At 33.8% G+C, this 24358-nt stretch overlaps 1 protein-coding gene across 1 annotated transcript; it reads right to left on the minus strand.

Annotated features, from left to right (window-relative positions):
* Positions 1-1242: 1242 nt before the first annotated feature.
* On the minus strand, positions 1243-21042 carry LOC107455358 (alpha-tocopherol transfer protein-like). Its single transcript, XM_043051782.2, has 5 exons — positions 20703-21042; positions 14784-15029; positions 8869-9062; positions 4263-4373; positions 1243-1775 (listed from the first exon to the last, which is right to left on the minus strand). The coding sequence occupies exons 1-5, from the start codon at positions 20962-20964 to the stop codon at positions 1602-1604; spliced, it is 987 nt and encodes a 328-aa protein (XP_042907716.2). The 5' UTR covers positions 20965-21042; the 3' UTR covers positions 1243-1601.
* Between the last annotated feature and the right edge of the window lie 3316 nt (positions 21043-24358).

A 24358-nucleotide genomic window follows, 5' to 3' on the forward strand; every position in this document is an offset into this window, starting at 1 on the left:
CATTTTTTTAATGTAAAAAAACACACTTTAGAACATTGTCTTTTCTTTTGGAGGACAATTTTGATGTACTGCGTTTTTTTTCCATGGAAAAAGGCGATATATTTATTCTTGAATAAATAAGATTTATAGCTTACAATCCTATGTAAATCATAAATATCAATAAAACGATTTTTCTTCTTCTTAGCTTTCACATTGTTATTTTCAATTCTCGATTATATTCGAGTGTCAAAAAATTATAGTACAACGCCAATATTAAAACAACGCCGCTCGAATTATCTCGAGTGCGCACAGTTTGGCCCGTTTAGCACCCTCGAATTAACTCGAGCGCACAAGTTAAGGGGTTTATCAATAATAAAAGGTTAAACCAAAAAATGTACTGTCACTTTAAATATATCAGATAAAAATGTTCTGGTAAATCGGAACTAGTTGGCCAGGGTTTTAAGTCACAAAACACAAAAAAAAAAAAAAAATTAAGTAAGTTGTCATCTTGAGAACATGGGCATGTTCTCGAGTTGTGATGAACGCTTTATAAAGTCACTTTGATCCTTAAATTTAGATATAAACTATTTAATGAAAGTGCTAAAAAAAACTTAAACCTTACCACGTTGTAAAAATGAAATCCTACGCTCTTGGATTCAGGTATGTAATGCTTTTCGCTGTTGTTTATNTATATATATATATGTTCTAGTAGACTATATAATTTTATTTTACATATTTTACTGAAAGCAAATTTCTTATGTAATAGAAAACTAAGCAATGGGTATACTAAATATATTAGTTAATTTATTGAATAAATAGAAGATATGACATACGAGAAAATAGCATTGTTGTTAACAAGTTTTTCAACCATTAACACAAATAAATTCAAATGTAACGATTATAAAAATGTTACATCCTCAATAAAAGATGTATTACATTTAATTTTATGCATTTCAATTGAAACGCTATGTCTTTGTAAGCTTATAGGCGAACAGAATCACTTTGATTCGGTTCATTCGTAGCGTGAGGGGGACAAAATGTTTGCTTTTAGAGAACTATTCGTCTATTTTATATTTTATATACACATTTATGTAGGTACATACATATAAAAAATAAATATGCAAATATGTATATAAATTAAATAAACAGTTTTCTGAGAACAAAAAGAGAGCCGCCCTCACTCTATGCCTACGGGTTTCATAAAATTAGAAAGTGAAGTAAATATGTTTCAGATAATACAGATATTCAATAATATGTGCTGTGCAAGTTATACAAACATTTAATGATCTTTGTACCAAAGTTAACAGTTCGTCTTTGCTTATTGTTGTGTTTAGTTTTCACAGATTAACACTGATCAAAGATATGAATAGAAATAAATTCACAGATCTTTGTCACGCTTTTCATAATAAAAATAATTGAAGTAAGACTGTTTTTTACTGAGTAATATTTACATGATACTGTGATAGTTTTATAACTCAATAGCTCTTCTTTTATTGCTCAATATAAAGCTTGACGATGGCTATGATATAAATTATTATGATATCACAATATCAACACGTGAAATAATAGTTTTTGAAAATTGGCTTATGCACCAATAATTTGCATCAACAGCAGTTGTGCAATTAGCAGTATCCCTTATGATGCAATTGAGCGTATCTTTCATAGTACAACTCCATTTCTCTTTGGCACCAATCTTGGGTACTGTAATGAATATTATCACCATCATACTCGGCTGGCAAAATATCTTTTGGAAGGTATTTTTGTAAGTGCTTTGTATCGCTTCCGTGGAAGTGGAACTAAAAAGAAATAAATAACATCATTTAGGTGTTGGTGTGGTATTGATTTACCTCGACACCAAAAATGCTTGCAACCATTTTCGGGGTCGAGATAACTCAGATAACTAACTAATTTTTTTTTTACAGTGGTTAGCACCATTTTACAGTGTAGGTCCAATGCCAAAAAATCATTTTATTATTTTTATCATACTTATGGTTGTCACATTTGCAATAATAATATAACTAATTATTTTATTTTAATTAATATGAATTATTTTAACCATATCTGGTGGAAATAAATTTGAAATACTTCCAGACTGTAAAGGGTTAATACATTTCCTTTGCTACTACTAAAAAATATTTTCTAAAACTACTGTAATTCCATAATAGTTGGAAGAGATAGATGCATTATAGTGGTAACCTAAAGCAACAGCAATTAATTTATATTGAGAAGTTTCCTGGGCAGTTCTTTAGATTTGTGATACTTATATACTTATAGTCTTACATAAGTATATAAGTATATATAGTCTATACTTGGACACAAATTCTCAATATAAAATATTTAAATCGATATAATTTGAGGAACTGATACTATCGATTTAACTCGATTTGCCTTGGCTTGTCATTTTCAAGAAATATATAGCGCTATATACCCACAAATTATTGAATAACACCAGGGGGAACAAGTTTGCTTTTGTTTTCTGTGGAATGAGATTTTTAACAAATCTTATACTTTTACATGGCTGATTTCAAATCGGCAATCGGTTTCTCTGAAGCTACAGCTTTTATGCAATTTAATAATACTATAATAATCAGGAATTTTTAAATTTTTTAAAACACTTAGTAATCACGCGAAAGAGACACTTAGTAATCACTCGAGTGAATTATCAAAATTCATTCGCGTGATTAATAAGTGTCCCCAATCTTCGAGTAGGAAGAAGTGAATAATACATTCCCGTTCATTACGCGTTAAGTTAAGGTCATACGTTTTTTGTCTTAAGTGTTACTTTCAAAGGGGCGGACTAAAGTTTATGCATAGATATAAACCTATGCGTTCTTACCTGTACATTACGCATGACATAACTACTATAAAGTGGTGAATTATATAAGCCTATGAATTATTTAGAAATAGTAATGGATAAAAATCTACTAAATTGTATTTATTAAACCAAGAATCACAATTGATAAACTACCACTTTAAAATATATATTTGCTGTCCGGAGGAAGTTGGCATCTTTGTAATGATAGTAAAATCATAATTACCTTAATAATAGTGAGAAGAAATTTTTTAAAAGTCTGATAGCATTTGGAATTAAAATCATGAAACTCAACCCTACAATATACATGTTTAAATAATTTTTACTCAAAATCATTTTAAATCAAGGATTTTATATCTAGAATTTTGCTACCACTTTAAATATAAAAATAAACAGAAAACCGGGAGAAATATTACTTATTGTACTTAGTAGCGAACACTCGTACCACCAGGACAATTACAGTGCTGTTGTGATCTTCCATATCTTTATATTCTCTACGCAAATAATTATCCCAACTCCGCCCCTTCGTTTGCACGTCTTAGATGAAAGAGCAGATAGCCTGTAGGGCTAGGTTCTTCAGATACTAAATTTCTTAAGCAATAGGCATAAAGTATTTATATCAATAGAGGCCGCAGCGTCTTATTTTAAATAAAAAATAACAGGATAATTGTGATACTTTTCATTACCCTTTAGTTGAAAAAAAGATATTTTGATTTATTAGAGCATGTTAAATAATTTAAGTAATTTTATATAGTCTTCGCACCCAAAATTGTGTTGAGAATATTGCTGAGCCTGACTTTAAGCATATATGAATACTGACGGATAGCAAATCTTCAATCCTACACCTTAGCAACTGGATGAATGTTGCAGACAGGTATGCTCTTCAGGCTCTCGGCGGACTTTGGGGTACACTTCCAATAGATTCCATCACACGTTGGAATCAAAGGTAACGAGATGGCGGACTCACTGGCTAAAGATGCTTCTTTGGAACCTTTGCAGCCAGATTTACATTCCACTTTCAATGAGGTCTTTGCAGAGTGCAAAAAAACGTTTATGGACCTCTGGAGGGTTCCTCCTCCGCATGATTGGTATTTCAGAAAACGACCTGGAAGTGCCTTGCTTTTTGAGGGACCTAGAAGCCAGCAGACTTGTTTATCTCGCTTTGCAAGTGGTCACTTGAGGTGTCTCTCGTATGTTCAGGGGCAAAAGACTTTTGAACTTTGCACTAAATGTAGGACTGCTCAGGCTTCGCCCGAGCATATTCTAAACTGTATCGATTTTAAGATCGACGAGGTTTTTTCAAAACCTCATCTGTTTTTAGACTTTCTGGACATTTTTGGACTTATGGAATTGGTCTAATTAGGATGAACCTATTGGGGATTAGAAACAACAACACATTGTGTAACCTTTAAACCTACATGGCTACAACTTTTAAGTCATTCATTATACAGGTCAGGTTAAAATACTTTACCCTTTTTTTAATCTTTTCAGACAGAAATATCTTTAGGACACTGTAGATGGGACCGAAAAGAAATGATTCATTGACTATGTGGATGCCTTTAAATATTAGTGGTAGAGTATTCTAAATAAAAATAAAATAATTAGTACAATATTCTTCATACAAAGAGTTTATATATACATACAGGGTGTCTCAGTTAAGCGTTTCAGAACTCCTAAGAGGGGTAGGGGGCATCCTGACGACTCGAAATCATAAGCAATGCGGGGTCGGAAATGCTTTCCTGAAACGGTGATATACACAGAAGCACCATAAAGAAAAGAGACCGTAAGTGAAAAATCAAATCGTTTTAATAATGCATTGAAAAAATTATATGGTACATGGATCAAAGTAAGTTTTCGAAGTTTCTGCCACCGGCTACAATGTACACCTCACATCTCCGGCGCATGGACATTCTGCAATACTCCAGGCATATCACGCCGGCAGTTACTGCGTTTCTTGCAACCAGCTCCTCAGCATTGTCAACAGGGGTGCCATAAACCAGTGTTTTCATATGACCCCAGAAATAAAAATCAAGACATGATAGGTCGGGTGACCGAGGAGGCCATATAATTTTTTCAATGTATTATTAAAACGAATTTTCACTTACGGGTCTCTTTTCTTTATGGTGCTTCCGTGTACATCACCGTTTCAGGAAAGCATTTCCGACCACGCATTGCTATATGATTTCGAGTCGTCAGGATGCCCCCTACCCCTCTTAGGAGTTCTGAAACGTTTAACTGAGACACCCTGTATATATATATAAAATNATATATATAATTATAAATATATATAATTTTAAAAGCTTTAAAACGAGTTAGCTGAAATAAAGTTCTTCAAGAGTAACAGTAAACCAGTGCGCATGCGTCGTCATTGCACGCGTTGCTATGGCGACAACTGCTGTTTGATAATTTTTAGAATTCTTTTTTCATGAAGTTTATTATGCATTGATATGTTTGGCGAGATTACTCTTGAATTGTGGGACCTGAATAATCCTATAAATATTACTGAAATTGTCAATAAAGAGAATCACATCCCCTGAACGACGTTTTCTTTGTTTAATAGAAAATCTGGTCTACAGTTCAAAAGTGACGTTTGATATGCACTTTTGAATCATTCACAAGTAGGGTGTGGAAAATGACTTTAAATAAAATTTATAAAACGATCAGTCTGCGTAGGGACCGAGGGTGTGCGGTATTGGTCCTCGTTAAACTGTTCTACCGTAAAGTGCTCGACTTTGCGTGCANATCATTCACAAGTAGGGTGTGGAAAATGACTTTAAATCAATTTTATAAAATGATCAGTCTGCGTAGGGACCAAGGGTGTGCGGTATTGGTCCTCGTTAAACTGTTCTACCGTAAAGTGCTCGACTTTGGCTCGGGTCGTCGGGCTACCGAAGCGGGGGTGCCATCCTCTCTGCAGAGGATCAAAATTGTGATGGCATGCCTTCGGATCCTCCTCAGGGATGTTTCCCAGACCGTCGCCAATAGCCCATTGTGCGGCTCTAGTGGGACGTAAATGAACTACAACTGCAACAAATTTTATAAAACAAATGATCAAAAACTTAGTGACCTCTAGACGAAATTTTCTCCAAAAGCGTAGAAAATTGATCGTCCTGTTATACTTACGTTACACAAACCAAGGGAAGAAATAATCTGCATCTAAATAGTTAACGATCTGACCGACAGACGGCTCTTTTCACATTCACACGAAAAACATCAATGGAATTTGGTACAGTTCAAAAAGCCAATAGTCACTGCGTAGCCAGTAGTTCCATTGACATAATGTCTACTGGTTTTATTTTACTTTATAACCGTCGTTGAACAGCCGACCCAATTTTTGGGCTTACGACTACAAATGTTCAACTCCGTAGCCTTATAATTTTGAACCCAATTCAAAAGACAAGGGAACTCCTGGATCAGGTAAGCCTTATAATTTTGAACCCAATTCAAAAGACAAGGGAACTCCTGGATCAGGTATCGGGAGAAATTTTGCCTTCGTGGAGGACTTTTTTTGATGGAACTAACCCGCATTTACGTTACACGGAGAGATAGACCACGATAACCTCCCACGGTTAGCCTGATGGCAAGGGGACTTTCTTTTTTTCTTTTCTTCAAGCTTTGGACATGTGCATAGGTCATTATAGACCCTTTACCATGTAGCCCAAAGCTTGGCTACTGGTACGGCTCCACACTAGCCAAGGAACGAGCCCAGTCAGCAAGAATTTATTGACAATTTAGATATTTACAAAGTCACAATGTTTAAAAATACAAAGATTAAATATAATATAAGTTAATAACACATAATAAAAAAATAAAGAAAGAAGTATAAAAAGAAAAACAAAATAAACTTAAAGGCCGTAAAAGTGACTAAAGTAGAAAATCTGTAAAATGGTTACGTATTGAATGGAAAATAAATAAATAAACATGAAAAAAGATAAATTTCGCCTAAGAGTTAAAATTGAAGTTATAGTTGGCTTTAAGACGTTGAAGTTCTGATAGGTAACTGGGACAAGTAGAGTGGGAGGCTTTATGGGTACAGTCATGTCGGGAATCGGAGTGTTTATTCGAGTCCGAGCAGTTTATGCATAAGTCCTCGGCTGAGTCGCAGTTTTCTTCCATGTGACCGTTTATTCCACATTTAGCACAGGTAGGAAATACTTGTTGGCATTGGCTTTGATGATGTCCTAGTGATTGGCAGTTACGACATCATTGAAGTACTATTCGTTTCTTTATGAGACATTTATTTAGTCCTGTGAAGAAATAGTGAAGTTTGAGAAGTTGAATTGCGATACGATGCGAGGCTCTTACTATGACGTGTTGTTTATTTTGTTGATGTTTGTGCGGCAAGGTTTTTATGAATTGAATGATGTCTATATTGTTGTTGTAAGTACCGTTTTCCTTTAAAAGTTCTAGGATCTCGTCTACGTTGTAATCTAACGGTGCGTTAAGGATTATCAGAGAGAGTAACCGCCTTTCCTTTTCAACATACGGTAAACCAGTCTCATGTATAGTTTGGAGAGCTATGTCTTTTTGATGATCATTATGGAATTTCAATTCCACAAGATGGCTGTTTTTGAAGATCTTCTTGACATGGTACATGCTCAATTCTTGGAGGAAAGAAAAAAAAAGCGCTGGGATGATAGGCTTTGGAGGAAGTAGTGGTTGAACATTATCACTGTTACCAGGATTGGCATGATTAATATGATCTAATTTGTTTGATATGACTTTCAAGCTGTCGTCTATAGAGTTGAGAATGATATTCGGACGGCAGAATGATTGAACATTTGAGTTGTCCATAATTTGCTTTAACTGCCGAAGAGCTTCGTGGCAAGCTTTTCTCTGTGCTGATGGGAGACTGTACATTTTCTTTTCGCGACCATGTTGGTTGTTTATGTTGATTTCCAGAGTGTCGAACAGTTTTTCAATATGGGATAATTCATATTCAGATGGTGCTGGTGATTTTATCTCTGCTGTTTCCTGCTGGGCTGTTTCTTGCGGAGTTTCTGTTGAGTCTTCTTCGTTCTCTTCAAATTCTTCCAGAATTTGAGCCTCTGTTTGGCAGGATTGCGTTGATGATGTCCATCTTATTGCTCTCAAAGGTGTGGTTGTTTCCATTTGTTCTCTATTTGACGTAATTATACTATTGCGTAATTTTGTTATTTTTGTTGATGGTTTGTCTCTGGTCGATGAGAAGATTCTTTCATTTCTGATTCGAGACCTAGTGGCAACGTTGGGTGAACCCCAACCTAGTTCTGAAGACATATGCCTTTCCATTCTTTTTTTTTTAATTGTCAGGTGTTTATCCGTTATTTTTTAGAAACGTTATATAAAAAAGGAATAAATAAAAATAATTTTTAAAAATAAAATAAAAGGGGAGCTATGTATTATTTAAAGTAATTAGATTTTTATGTGGCGATGGCGAGCCCCTCCCAGCCCCCGAAGAGTTCCCATTATGAACGTACATTTCATAACGTGGATGATGATACATACATCAACGTACGTGGATCATCATACATTTTTCATACTGGATCATCATACATTTTTCATACTGGATCATCATACATTTTTCATCATACTGGATCATCATACATTTTTCATACTGGATCATCATACATTCATCATACTGGATCATCATACATTTTTCATACTGGATCATCATACATTTTTCATTTAAATATAAACTACACTGAAACCTGAAAATTGCTTTATTTCTATTATTTTATTTACTTTCATACTCAATTGATGATTTTGATAGTTCGTGTCTACAGTAGTAGCAGTTAGGTCCTTTTCTTTCCGGTAACAAAAAGAGCAAAAAGAGGTCGGTAACAAAAAGAAATATTTCGTGGTATAAACAAATATGTATTACCACTTTTTTCGAGTAAGTGTCTTTTACCTAAAGATCTCTTTTTGGGACCGAGCATAAATAGATTGAATATAGTGGTAAGTAAGATAATGTGGTGTAATTTAACGCACCAGTTTCATGCAAGAAAAAAATTATTTTTCCTTAATTCTTCAAGTTAAAAAAACGAATGAAATTAAAAAAAAAACAAATGAAATTGAAGAAACTAAGCATTACTTACTCTGAGAGCATGAGAAATTAATTGAATATATCTGGGCGTGATTTGACGTATTTGTTTCATGTACAAACCTTGCATATCTACCAGAATTTGGACACCACACACCTGAGTTGCTAGATCTTCTACGCAACACAAAACTGTCCCAGTCATTGCAGAAACGATAACTTGAAAAGATAAAATATCTGGATCCCATTTGGCTATAATTAAATAAACGAATAAATGCATACAAAATATACAAAGAACATGGAACTTTATAACAAGTCAAGCAACTATCACTATTTACTACTAGCCGCCTAAGGCGGCCAGCTGTCCGCCACGCTAAAGGTTTTCACAAATAAAGTTTTTTAAAACATAGCAGGAAATCTGAAGATTAGTGGACAATTAAAGTGTTCCTGTCCTGCAATTTTGTCTTCATATCCAGTTCTATTGCAGATGTGCTATAGCTCTTGAGGATGTTTGAAGATGTAACTTTGCTATGGTAACCTAAGGCCTATGGTAACCTAACCTATAATATAACTATCAGGTGGAGACTTGTTTTCTTTTTTCTTTTTTTTTTTTTTAAAAAAAAAGCCCTCAGAAATTGTAAAAGCATATAAAAGTTGCTTTCGAAATCATCATTGGCCAATAGCTGAAAATTAAACACGATCCTCTTCTAATCTTCTTTGACGTTTCTCTGATACTTCTTGGGCTCTAGAATTGCTTGTCGAAATTCGGTCATGTTCGATCCTTCTTTGACGTTCCACAGACGTTTCTTGGGCCCTTCTTCTTCTTTGAGAATCTCTTAATATCTTTTTCTTTGACAAAATACAAAGTTTTTTGGAAGGCGGTTCTGCCATGTCAGTAATCGGGTTTTTAAGAAGTCAACGAATACTTTAGAACAACAATTACTATGAAAGCAAATCATGAAACTTCAAAATTAAAATCTAAGTGCTTACCTGCAAACTGAAACTTTCTGAAAATAACTAATTACATTTAATAAAAACTGTTGAAATAAAGAATAGAAAAACCAAAGAGATCCTAGGTAAGTGTGATCCTTTCTTCAAAAACAATTAGATTCCTATTATATATATTACTACAACGCTTTAGAAAAAAAAAACTAAAATGCTAAATACTTTATTATTATGCATAGATTACTCAGTATTTACTGCTATACCACTATTTATATCAGTATTTAATCACTATTTACTTTATGTTGGGCGAGAAAAAAAAAGAATAGTCCAGTAAATATGCCCAAAATGTTTAAAAAATATTGGCCGTAAGTCCTTTGTAAAATTTATAATGGAACCATTTGTCGTGTTTACACGTGATTGTTTGATTTTAAATCTGCACCGAACGGGGTATTTTAAAAATTAAATTCCGTACTGAACTATCACCTCCTACATCAGAAAGCCATTACACGGTTTCTTATAAGTAGTCTGCGCAGACTATTTATAAAATAAACCAGTTGTGTGCTTCAATCTAAAATTTATTTTAAAAGTAATTGAGAGAAATTTATCATATACATTTGAGAATAGAAACTTTAGCGATTGTGACAAGTAAATCGACAAACAAATGATATTCATAAATTAAAAAAATTTTTAGACATATATTTTCTACCGCTTTCTTCTCTCGATTAGATTTTCTATTAAATGGCTCTTTCGTGAACTGGTTTACCTTCATAGTGGTCTGATCGGACTACCTATAAAAAACCGTGTGGAGGCTTTCAGTTACAGGAGGCGTTGGCTGAACTGGTTAAAAAGCTTTTCAATTTAATAATTTAGGCTGATGTAGTCTTTTCAGCAAGAGATTTTAAAATTAGCTTTAGTTCTAGGGTATCGGTCACTCAAACTGAAGCTTCTAATTTTCTTGGTGAAACAGCCTCGAAAGTCTACAGCCAGTTTTTACCAATATTTCGCTCCCAAATAGAAGAATTGTTTTAAAATTTAAAGTTCAACGAGAATTTTTGGAAGAATTTTACGCACTTTAATTTAGAAAAAAAGTTGAAAAAGTTCCCGGCAGTTTACAAAAGTTTCCACCTGTTTTTTAGAGATGACCCACGCAGCACAGTTTTTAGATGACTGCAGTATAAAAAAAATCGGATAAAAATATATTAACATCATTAGTTCTGTATAAGCTTTTGATTCATTAACCACTTTTTAGACTTTACTTCTGGGATAATTTTATAATTTTTTATTAACTGAGGATAAAATTAGCTAAGGGGTTTTCCAATGTCTTTTTTCTCAACACTGTTGCTGGTACTTGAATGAAGTAGCGAAATGTCTTTCTTTAACACGTTGAATGCTATGGGGGTCACCGGTGACCGGCACTGAGTTTGTTTGAAGCGCCACGGTAGTCACTGGTGACTGGCGAAGCCAAAATTATTATAAACACATAATTCGAGTAAATTTTTAATTTATTTATATCATTATCGTTACTAAAATGGTTTGAAGAAATTAATGCAATATCGAGCACACAAAAGTAGTTTTATTTATATACTCAGAGATGCCAACTTGCTCATCACCTCCTACATCAAGAAGGCTCCACCCGGTCTTTTATAGGTAGTCCGCGCAGACTGTTTTAAAAGTGAACCAGTTGTGCGCATGAACCCAAAACCTTTTATAAAAGTCCTAGTCCTAGTGTTTTGATTTTATTGGGCACCTGGGCCGCGAAGCGGCCCCTATCCCATTCATCTGGNAGCCATCACATCACCTCCTACACCAAGAAGCCTCCACACGGCCTTTTATAAGTAGTCCGCGCAGACTGTTTTAAAAGTGAACCAGTTGTGCGCATGAACCCAAAACCTTTTATAAAAGTAATTAAGAGAAATCTATTTTATATATTTGAGAATTGAGTTTGTAGTGGTTGACAAGTGAATAAAGCAAACCAATAATATCCATAATTAAAATAAATTTTCAGTCATATATTTGCTACCACTTTCTTATTTTAACTATATTCTGTATTAAATGACTCGTTCGGTAAGTGCATACCTGCCAACTTTTAATCCTTTCCATTCTGATATTTTCCAGCGGTATTAAAATGGAATTAAAATTTAATTTTTAAGCCAGAAAATACGTGTATTTGAAAAAGCTTAAGCTGACAACCATGATAGCAACACATATCAATATATATGCTAAATTTTTTTAAGTATAGTGGTGATCAAAATCATTTAAAAATTAAGTTTATAAAAGAAGAAAAAGTATATATTTACTACCACTTTAAATATAAAAATAAAATTTTACGCCAAATTCGTAAAAGTTGGCAGGTATATAAGTGGATATCCTTCACAATGGTCTGATCGGACTACCTATAAAAACCGTGTGGAGGCTTGCTCCGGACAGCGAATAAATATTTTCAAGTGGTAGTTTATTAATTGTGAATGTGATCCTTAGTTTAATAAATTCAATTTAGTAGATTTTTATCCACCACTATTTCTAAGCAATTCGTAGGCTTATATAATTCACCAATTTTATCACATACGTCATGCATATCGCTTGATTCGAAAATAAAATTGACGATTGAAGTCATGCGAAAAGTTTGAGATCAGTGAAAAGTTTCTGCCTTTGATGTCGCCCATTTGATGTTAATGAGGAGGAAAAATTTTTGATATTTTGAGTTATTGATGTTTAATCCTTTTGGTGAGTAGTTCTTAATGATTCTCTCGCAACTATGCCTGGACGTGGCAAAGTTTGAAGCTCGTAGTTTAAAGTAAAGTACAAAAATTAAGTTTAAGCTTATTCAATTCAATTTTTAAAGTACTGCAAAATGAGTATTCGACGTTGCGGACGTGGTGGAAAGACAAGCACGCCTACCGGGTGTCAAAACCTCAGTGACTCTACGACGGATGAGGAACCCGAGGAATTCGACAACAAAATCAAATCACGCAATATGGCTACATATCAAAATCATCCACGTGGCAGAAAACGGCAAACCGAAAAGACATCACGAGAACCAACGGTAAATGTGGAAAGCATGAGTCCAGGTGAGCGAATGTTATATGAAGAATGGATGGAAATGATAAATTTGACCAACGAACAAATTGAAACAACAGCGAAAGTGCTTCAGAATTGCTCGCAACTCAAAACTCAACTTATGGAAACTCACGATGCAGGCCAAAATGTAGAACAGAAAAGCGAAATGACAACCGATACAGAAAATACAGCTAAAAATAATGCAGAGCCCCTCCAAAAAAGCGGTAAAAGAAAAAGAAAAAGCAAAATAACGTTGAAAAATCTGAAGAAAATTCCTTCATGACTACAAATAGCAGCCCTCCATTACTACTAGATATCGCCACTTCCTTGCAACTTTCTGAAACTAATGTAGATCCTGACTTAGCCCAACCCAAGGAGGATTACCATGCAACTGCAGCTCCACCCACAACTCCAGAAATAGATCTACCAATCATGCACATTAAAGTTCTAGTCCGTGGACTTCCAGTTGGCACCAATGCAGAACATATCTCCCTTGAATTGGCCAAGACAGGCATTATAACACAAAAAGTCATACAGTTTAAGAGAAAAGTTGGCGAGGCCTATCGGCTCCTCCCACTTTTTCTCACAATATTGATCAAAGCAGACCAAAATCAGCAAATCTACTCAGTTACCAATATTTGTGACCTTCTCGTGAAAATTAAAAGATTCAGTGGCGGGAATAGCCCAATCCAATGTTACAACTGCCAGAATTTCGGCCACACACAGCGAACATGCAAATCTCAACCAAGATGTCTTAAATGTGCCGCCGACCACCGTTCCTTTTAGTGCCATAAAGACAAAACTACACCACCCAAATGCTGCAACTGTGGTGAGGCACACACCGCCAACTTCACGGGATGCAGCATCCGTCCCCCCAGGAAGAGCTCTCGAGCAACTCCAACTGTAACTCCACCAACAACGGCAGGTCAAGCCCATAGACTTGTCTCAATCATCAAAGAATTAAAAGAACTATTAAAAAACAGAGAAGTCCTACAACTACTTCAAACAATCATGCGTGAGTCCACTCCAGATTAAAGCCACTTTGACTAAACCTGAACTCTTTTTCGAACTTTTGATAATATCTCTAGTACTATGCATATTTATATTCTTGAATGTTTATCACACTAGATGGCACCACTATGGCTTAGAAAAATTTATGTAGAATCTTCATAATTTATAATTTTCATAATTATTATTTATAATCTTCATAATTTTCCCGATCATGTGTATATATGTAATCATCATTTTTTATGCTCAATTTCAAATTTCAACTGTAATTTATGTAATATCACAGATAAAGCGTGTATCTCATGTATTTCGACCTTATCATGGCTGTATTCACTTCTTTTTTAAAGGCAATTTATGTAAATCATCGATCAAGTTGTACAAATTTCTAATCATGGTTATTTTTATGTTACCACACTGTTACATAAATCAAAATGTTATATTCACTGTAATAATATTTTTAAGATGGATGGGTTAGGGGCCGCTGCGTGGCCTAGGCACCCAGTTGTTTAAATAAAGCAAGCAAGCACATACGTCATGATAAACCTTTTAAAAAACTAGAAAAATCTGTCTTAATATTTGCAAATTTAGTTTGTAGTTATTTGTAAAATGTAGCAGTTTTTAATTTAAAAATCTTTTTATTTGGATTTATGTGTAGATTATACACTAAAACATGATGTGAATATAAAATAATAACATGAAATTTTTTAAAATAAAATATGTCGAGGAAACTGGTCCTATAAGACCAAAATCGTAATTATATTTTTTAAAATTACATACCTTTCTTGAAATTTATTACATTTCCATTATTATTGTTTTATAATACTTTAAAAGAAACTTTGTCAGTAGAATAAATATAAAAATAATAAATATAACAGCAAATATTAAAACTTTTTTTTAGCAAAGAAGGTCAAAATTAATTAGGCAATAAGTTTATTAATGTTAGTTAAGTACAAGTTTACTTACATATATTGAAAACAAAAACGAAGCTACCATGGTCATCCCTGTATGGCAAACAGCTACAAACACCTGAATCAAAAACTTTTTTTAATGTATGAAGATCTAAGTTTTCTGGATACACATCAGGAAAATTCTTTTTTACAGTGAAAAAATTTTGCAAACGGTCCATGGCATTTTCGAGATTAAATTTTCTTGATCTTAGATATTGCAATAAATAAGCATCATCTGTCCAGCAGTCTAATTCCGTTTTTTCTGCAATACATTAACAAAATAAATCATGATTATTGCTAAAATTTAAAAAATTGTTGTACTTAATTCTGTACTGTATCTGTGTTACAAAAAATGAAAATTATGTAAAAACACCCTGTATCTATATCACGAAAAATTACTTCGATGAACTAACAAAAATTTTAAGAGTTAAATAAGAGTTAAATAAGTTTTAAGAGTTAAGTGTTAAATGCTTCATATAAAGTAGATTGCTAAACTGGTTGCCTCATATTGCATGCAGTTACAAAATTTGCTTAGCCTCATTCAGAATTTTTGTAGAAGGAGTATAAATAAATTCTGTAGACTATGTGCCATATTGCATTGAGTTGCAAACCTCGTTTAATGCGACTTGGGGACTCGGGGCCATGCATGCTATCTCTCCCCAAGCTCTTGCAAAATACCAAAACCTTTTTTTCTATAATGGATATTACAATTTTAATTTCAACACTTTTTGGGAAAATCATTCCTGGAAATAGCTAAAAGTGGCAGGTACGCATTTAATCGTACCAACTTCTCTTTCTAGTAAAGATTTTCACAAATAAAGGTATGTCTCTAGAGGCTCAAAGCGTAAAATGTGGTGATTAATAAAGAGCAAAAATCTATTGTACTTAATTCTGTACTGTATCTGTGTTACAGTACAGAACTGTATCTGTGTTACAGTAAAAATTACTAAATTTAATCTCTTTTGAGATTAAATTTAGTAATTTTTTCCTATCATATTTCTTTCAGTTTAGTATTCAATTTGATTTTAACGTGACGACTAGACTCTTTACGTGTTGGCGCGAAATTCCTGCCTGCGGCAGCGGGCACCTCAATTCTTCATCTGTATTGGCCCTGGGGCGACTGAGACTGTTTAGGGTAAAAAACAGTGGAAGGGTTTAGGTAGAACGGAAGAAATTCCACAAATCTCGGTGTGCTGCCACGAAGCGGCATTAACCGATTCATTGATGTGGGTTGGATCTATGATGCAGATTCGGATGCAGGAGAATTTGAAACAAAAAAGAACTTTGTCTTTTGTATGATCACAACAAGCTGTGATCATACAAAAGACAAAGAATTGAGAAGGGGCGTGGCTTCCTGGATGCTGGCTCCGGGTTGGCCGATCATGTAAGTCTAGGTCTGGGTCTCTGGGAGTAGGGAACGAAGCAGCTTAACAAGCTCTTAACCTTTTAAGAGTTCTTTCATCTCAGTAAATAGCCGTAAGAAACGGCTGGCAGAATCTGTAGCTTTCTTGTGATAGGTCTTTTTACCTTTGTCAATTTACTGGGTCTTGCACTACAGCCCGTAAAACAGGCTGGGTGCTCACCATTGCAGTTGACGCAGGTCGCCGGGTCTGATCTAGGCTTCGTACACTGGTACGAGTAATGAGCTCAGGCACATTTCAGGCAGGCAGGATCGGTTGCAGTGCAGCTTCACTGAATGCGTCCATATTTTTGGAATCTGTAGCACTGAATTTGATAGCGTCCCCAACGGAAACGCTCGATATGAACTGCTCTCTCTAGCGAGAACAGATGCTGAGGATGTTTCTGCTCATTTGGGAATCCGATTGGATGAGGAGGAAAAGTGGGAGGGGCCTGAGCTCCTGCCAGTTTCCCCTCTTGAGTTGAACTATTTTTTCTGGGAAAAGTTCAAAATCTTTAAGATATTTCTCCAATTCTGGAATATCGGTATCAGTTTTTAATCCTCTGATGAGAGTTTTCAGTTTCCTATTCGGTGGGGAATTCTTTGATGTTGAAGCTCAAACAGGAGGGTCCGCCGCCGCCGGGGCTTCGGCAACTTCCTCTCGTTCCGTTGGAGCTGATTCCACAGGTGTAGCGGGAGCAGGTACTGGGTCTGGCCGAATGAGTCTGCCAACTTTCTATGCTTTTTGGAAAAATTTCTTCTAGTGATAGCTAAATTTATGCTTTACTATATGAATCTTTCTTTTATAAATTTGACTTAAAGTTATTTTTCACACCACTACTTGTAAATGATTCATACAAAAATCACTTTGTCTTAACTTAGGCTAAGTAAGGCTTTTGAAATGCTGTAAAAATTACCTACAATTCTGTAAGCTTTAGTTTTTAAATAAAATATTTTGCAAAAAGCGCACTAGTTGGCAGCCCATGATTGAGATGGATGGCGGCGTGGAGCTTTCAGTAGAAACTGATCAAATTGTGCAAATACAATCAAAAATTTGTAGAAAATTTAAATTTTTAAAAATTTGAGTTAAAAACTATATTAAGTAATCTGTTGCTTATATATAGTAGCCTATCTTGTTGGGTACAATTAGGTATAAAGCTAGGAGTGGTATACGCCAGATGTGAGAATCACCCTTGTTCATTCATGTAGAAGTATGAGGAGGGGGGGGGCTATCTACTGAAAACTGTGAAGAACGTTTTAGTTTTAAATCTAAATAATTAGCAATGCAAATCATGATGGTAGTTAGAATTTAAAAATTAAATAGATTAACTAACTAAAAAAAAAATTCCACCACTTTTTCCATTTTAAGTAGCCCGGGGCATTTCTGCAAGTAGTACTGAACTTAGAAAATAAAATTTAATTTTAGGTAAAACAATTACTAACAATTTATTGAGGATAAAGTAGCTTCACTCAAGGTTTTTACGCATATAATTATAATTAATTTATTCATATGTAGTAGTGATTAAATTCAATCTAAATGTTACAGAAAAGCGCAAGTTTCATTATCAGATCACAATAAATGTGCTATCTCAATTTTTGTGTCGATGGTTTACCCAGAGGGTTAGGTTTGGGCAATTATGAACGTCTTATTTTATATCAATCGAAAAGATTCTTTTATGAGAGAAAGTGGTAGGATCTTACACTTAATAGTACTGATCTAGATTAAAGAGACGTAGCATGTATTGCGCAAAAGAGCATGTGCTTGCATATTCAAAATTGTAAAGAAAACATCTGATAGAAATAAGCAGTATACTTGATCTGTGTATTTAAGGGTAAATGCTAAGCCACATTTCTTTTTTTAATATGGATTCTTTTGCATCCTTATACGATGGGGCGCGTTCTGTCTCACACAGAATTTTACGGCAGGCCAAATAAAACATCTTCAGGAAGATAAGAGAGTTATGCCTATTTTTTTAAGCTTCAAATATGTATCTATTACCACTAAAGCTTTAAAATAATTTGCACTTAAAATTGTGCACGATGTGTTTGAATTTGTTACTGATAACTCTAAGGGAAAAGTCCTTAAACTCTGATGAGAGTTTTCAGTTTCNCTGACTCTTACTCGAACCTTGTTCATCGAAATTCATAGTCTGACAATTTTACGGCAGACCAAATAAAACATCTTCAGGAAGATAAGAGAGTTATGCCTATTTTTTAAGCTTCAAATATGTATCTATTACCACTAAAAACAGATTGTGCACGATGTGTTTGAATTTGTTACTGATAACTCTAAGGGAAAAGTCCTTAAATTACCTCTCCATCAAGCGTCTCAAGAAGCATGTCTGGCAACTGGAGTGTCGAACTTTACACTTAAAAATATAAAAAGAGAAGTTTCCTGTTCATGAAAAGAAGGGGTATAGTGCACTCCTGGAAAAAGCAATCTGACCGAATTGCTGATTTCGACAAGTGTACGATACGGCAAATCTTCCATGAATTTTAAATAAGGGAGAAGAAAGTGCCATCGCTTCGGATATTAATTTCAGTTCTTCGTGAAAGAATTAAATTTGAATGGCAAAAAGATTCACTGAGGAAAATTTTAGTAATCATTTTTTAATAAATGGTGAGAAAAGCTATACAGGCTGCATAGAAATAAAAATAAGGAAACGTGATTAAAAAAAAAAAACTTAGATAACTTCAGATGGTTTGATGAGTGTTGATAAAAAATTATCGTTGATAATTTTAGACATCATCCTAGTTGCGGTAACTTGCTTTCTGCTACAGAAAAAAAAAGAATAAAAAAATAAATGAATAATGAGAAGTGAAGCACGTTACAACTTTTTACCAATTTATTTTATTCTATTTATTTATTTTTCATTTATTTATTTTATTTAAATATTTTTATTTATTTATTTTACATACTATTTGCGATAAAAAAACTGCACATAAAATAAGAACATGACCTTCTCCCAGCCAATGAAAATTTTTTTAAAGGAAAAAAAGGAGAGAGAAAATGTAGTTGTTAACATTTATATTATCTATCTAAATAAGTTATTTAAACTAAATATTATCGATTGAAATATCTACACATGAGAGTATACAACATCAACATGAACAAAGAGTTTAAAAAAATTCTAATGAATCGATTAAATCGTTGAAAATTTCTCCTGCATAGATAACATGAAATATTTCTGTCTTGAGCAAAATTTTTATCACCCTTTAAACTTAAAGTTAATAAGTTTAAGCGCGAAACTAATAAAAGAAATTAACTGCTTTGAAAAAAATGTATAAGTTTATAAATCAATGACCATTCATAAAAAATAGCACAAATAATGAGAAACTAACATAAAATTAAAAAGTAGCACAAAAAACCTGCAATACCCTTAATGTCAGAATATGTTCAGTATTTTTTCTTTGTATTTAAAAAATAGCAACCGACTGGGTAGAGAGCATCATTTCAAGTAAAGAAAGAAATATCTATGCGAATCTTCAAGTTCTTGCATCAGATTAAATAAGTCTCCTACCTGGTATGCTTCCTATATAATCTATCATCGAAGCTACCCACCCTGAAATGCACTATTCTTGCTTCCATAGCAGCAGACTGCCTCAGACTTTGTGGTGTGGGGAGCTTTTACTATAGACAAACTATAGAAAGGCAGGAACACAATATAAACAAAGTTTTTTTTAAGTAAATCCAGCAAATCTTAAACTATATCTCCAAATATTGGGTCTTAAGGATAGTTCGTGCCGATTTTGGTAGGCGATCTCGCTAAAATATGCAAGTGGCTAGAAAATAATGTATACTTTTTTTAAACTTTATTTAACAAAAGCTGGGCACCTGGGAGGCGCAGAAGACCCATATCCCATTCATGGTGAAATTACAGACAAATTAAAAAAATATAAACAGTTTGTATACAGAGTCTCTGGGGTAGAAAATATATACTATGAAATACATTTCTTTTGTATAAAATGGTTCATTAAACTTTTTTAGTAACCACAAAAATTTGGAAATTTCCTGCATATATAGAAGTCTAATACATGCCGTTGAATATAATCAAAATGCCGACCGGCCCGTGTAGGGGGCAGGGAACTGTCCTTGCATCAGAAAGGTTCTGGGTTTGAATCCCGGGCAAGGCATGGATGTTTCTTTCTCTCTATCTGTTCCATGTCCCTTCTCCTTTACGCGTGAGTGTGACCCGCCCTATAAACGGGTTGTGGTGGTGTGACGTGGGCGACGCTGCTCCACTGCCATGGCTTCGCCACAAGTGCCCTCTGGGTAACGAAAAGAGAGTTAGCAGTTCTGGCACTTTCTGTGGCCAATGGACAATAGTTCCAAGTGCCCGCCATTAAAAAAAAATATTATCAAAATTGAAGTGCGGGCAAAATTAGGGACTTCTTGGATATTTTTGGCGGACCTTTGGGGAGCCCTGTTTTTGAGAACGGCTGCTTTACGTAATTCTCACTTAAATCATAATTTTTCTACAACTTCGTGGAAACTTTTCCAACGACCATACATGTTGGCAGCTACATAATACTTACTGGCTATCAAACTTCGGAATTCCTCGAGAGCGGGATCTCGATTTTGATCAGTTTCATTTAATTCTGCTTTGGCTTTTTTAATCATCCAATCTGTAAGATATCCCATTCGATATGGAAGAAAAGCCTTCGTTGCCATGATTTCGTCGTATTTTGAGCTCATTTTCCAGCAAGAATTGCCTTTGTGAAAACAGCTAGAAGAAAAAAAAATAATTTTTTGAATCAAGTTTTGAAAAAAAACTTGTAATGCATAACTTGTCCTCATTTACGGATTTTCCGTAATATTTTATTTCTATGTTCACAGATAATGCATATTTATGAAAAAAATCTAATCTTTCGAAGGTGTCTTTAAGCTCTGGCAATTTAAAATAGAAAATTGTACTGCCTGCAATTGTCATTTTTCTACCATTTTCGAAAATTGTTCTTGAAAAAAGTAAAATTAGGTTGGTATGAAAATGAAAATGGAAGAACGTTAGTAGAGAAAAATAAGTAGGTTTTTACCCTTTAATGAAATAAGTTGTTCTTGAAAAAAAAAAACCTCAAATAAATTTAGACGTTTTAAGTGTCTATTACTCATGAATGATATTTTTATTTTTTTTATGTTCAATATAGAAACATTACTCAAAAACCATTAGGCTCGTTCCATGACCAAGTGCACGCTGTCTCATGCTGTACTGATAGCAATCAGTACCCCTTTTTGAAGTTGTTGTAGTCAGCAGTATATGAGTAAGGATTTCACAGACTTTCTAAAGACGGAACATTTTTTAAAAATGTTTCTTCAATGAGTCTTAGCTTGCGATTATTAAAACCTCATTCTGCCTATTTGTGGCTAGAATGATGATGATTTGTACGCAATCAGGTGGGTTAATCCAAATACAGGGGTTTAAATAGATTTGGAATTCATCTGTACTCAATCTATATAAACACAAATGCTTAGAATCATTTTACGTGGCAAAACTTTGGCACAATTTGAAAGATCATGAATGATCCTTTTTAAAAATGGTCAGGGGTGAAAGCGAGACGGAAAAGAGGAAAAGCTGGTAGTAAAACCATTTCAGTTATAGCTAGTTTTGGGGAGGAGTTTACTTATTCTTTTTTTGAATTTTTCTACAATCTCTACTTAATCTTGGAAAAAAAGCAGTTTTATATATATGCCAGAATTATAAAATAAATCTTGATAGTTACAGATATTTCATTTTTTTCGAAAAAAATGCTGGAATGAAATGTTTTACGTACCAGGTTTTTCTCTTTTCCGTCTTGCTATATAAGGGCTTTCACCCATGAAAATGGTGTTATATTTACCCATCCAAATTTTGGATCAATTATAGTAAGCAGAAGTTAATAATTTTTTTTAAAGTTTTAATAGCCGTAATATTGTCATACCTGCCAATTCTTTCGGATTTTCCGGAAGATTTTATTTTCATATTTAAAGTGGTAGTAATTATATACTGTTTTTTCTTTTATAAACTAAATTTTTAAATGATTTTGATCACCACTATTCTTACAAAAATTAAGCACATATATTAATATGCGTTACTACCATGGTTGTCAACTTAAGTTTTCTCAAATACAACGTATTTGTTTGCTTAAAATTGAAGTTTTAATTCCATTTTAATACCACTGGGAAAAATGATAATGGAAGGGATTAAAAGTTGGCAAGTATGTATTGTAAATTAATATGATTGCAATATTTATATTAGAGTGATTTTTTAACTATAGTGGTATTGGCAAAGGAAAGAAGATTTTAATTTCCTACGCTCATTTTGGTTGAGGAAAATTCTGCATGAGTAGAAAGGTACCATTTCCAAAAGCTTCAAGCATGATCTTTCAAACAGTACCAACAGTTCTGCCACTAAGATCTTCCAAAACATTTGCTGTTAAAATAAATATTGCTTGCATAGAGTTAGTATAGAAGTGCTTCCATATTTTTGCCCAACTTCTATTGTTTCATAATTAAATTCAAATGAAATACTTTACGAAAACGTTTTGGCACAACGTGAACCTCTTCAGAAATGGTGTCATATTTACCCATGCATCTTTCAGATCGACCTAAGTGAGGAGAGTAAGTTATTGACTTTTTTGTCTAGTTTTAATACCAGTAATTTAGTTAACAGTATATAGGATTGTAATATTCATATTAGAATGCTTTTTCAATTTTAGTGGCATTGGAAAAAGGAAATAAGCTTTTGAATACCTGCCAACTTCCACTCTTTCCGAGAATGGATTTTCAGAGTGGTTGTAAAACAATAAACGAAAAACAATCTGACACAAAAATATATTTATATTTTGTTCCCGTTGAAATTTGCTTGCACAAGGATTATTATGCTTTTATATATATTTATTGTAATTATTTATATGTAGTGGTGGTCAAACTCATTTTTAATTATCATTATAATTCAAAAAGTTAATTGGAATAACCTGAGTATTGCTACCACTTTAAATATGAAAATAAAATCTTCCGGAAAATCCGGAAGAGTTGGCAGGTATGCGATGCAAATTGTGCATGAGTAAAAATGACACCATTTCTAAGAAGCTAAAACCTTGATCTTTCGAATTGTGCCAACATAAAGTTAATTAAGTAAAACAAAAGTGCCAGCATATTGTTTACATAAAGTTAGTATAAAAGTGTATATTTTTGTCCAACTCCTATTGTTTCATTATGAAATTCAGATATGTCAAGAAAACTGTAATTATATACAGTCAGCAATATATGAGATGTTGAGATTAATAACATAGAGTGTTCCTGAAATTTTGGCATATATGTTAAGGGGTCATCATACACTACTTGATTAGCACAAAATATAATTGAGACTCATTTTATAAAGCTTAAGAGAGTGAACACTTTTAACTTGTCTGCATTGTTCTAATCTGAAAAAAGAAAAATGAAAAAGTGATTTTCACAAGACTACTGAAATGTGTTTAAACTTATCTCTCCTTTTTTATACCCACATATATTTTCTTGTCATTGAATTTGTTGCCAGTTAATAACAATACTTTAAGGCATAGGTCGCCAAAGTGGTCTATATAGACCCCCAGGGGTCTATTTAACATAAGCGGCAACAGTTTTCATTTTTAATTGATTAGATTCGGCGCACAAGAGCACGCAGTGAGCAACCAGATAACAAAATACAGAAAATATCAGATAGACAAGTGGCCGCACGTACAGAAATTCAGGTAAAAATTGAAAAATAATGATTTGTTTTAAAATTTTCACTGAAATTCACTGCCTCTGTAGAAAATATTTCGCGAGAAACTTTATTGGAAGGTATGAATTTTTATCTATGTCCAAAATTTAAAAAAGCTCGTCTGTGATCGACGAGTTTTAAGTAATCTAGACAAATTTTAAGTAATCTGCGCAGATCTGAATAACAGGGAATGTAAAATTATTTTAGAAAAAAAAATTAAAAGCAGAACACTTACCTTCTTTCTTTTTTAAATCCGAAAGTATGACAAATTGGTACAATTTATAATTCGCGATCGCAACGCTCGAGTACGCCGTCTAGTGGGCCTGTAAATATCAGACATTAATTTATCACGTTTTCATTTAGTTCCATCAAAGTCATTGACAGAATCAGACGCCATTTTTTAGCAGCAAATAAGAAACAAAATTTCCCTAAGGAAAAGGCCGAAGAACTTGAAAAAAATCTCCAGAATATTAG

This window comes from Parasteatoda tepidariorum, chromosome 9 (assembly GCF_043381705.1).
Source record: "Parasteatoda tepidariorum isolate YZ-2023 chromosome 9, CAS_Ptep_4.0, whole genome shotgun sequence".
In the NCBI taxonomy this organism is placed as follows: domain Eukaryota; kingdom Metazoa; phylum Arthropoda; class Arachnida; order Araneae; family Theridiidae; genus Parasteatoda; species Parasteatoda tepidariorum.

Excerpts from the sequence above, each read along its gene's own strand:
- LOC107455358 (XM_043051782.2), bottom strand. The coding sequence starts at position 20,964 with ATGAGGACAAGTTATGCATTACAAGTTTTTTTTCAAAACTTGATTCAA. Across the intron at positions 15,030-20,702 it reads ATTCCGAAGTTTGATAGCCA|AAAAAACGGAATTAGACTGC; the intron begins GTAAGTATTATG and ends AATGTATTGCAG. Across the intron at positions 9,063-14,783 it reads CGTTTTTGTTTTCAATATAT|CCAAATGGGATCCAGATATT; the intron begins GTAAGTAAACTT and ends ATTTAATTATAG.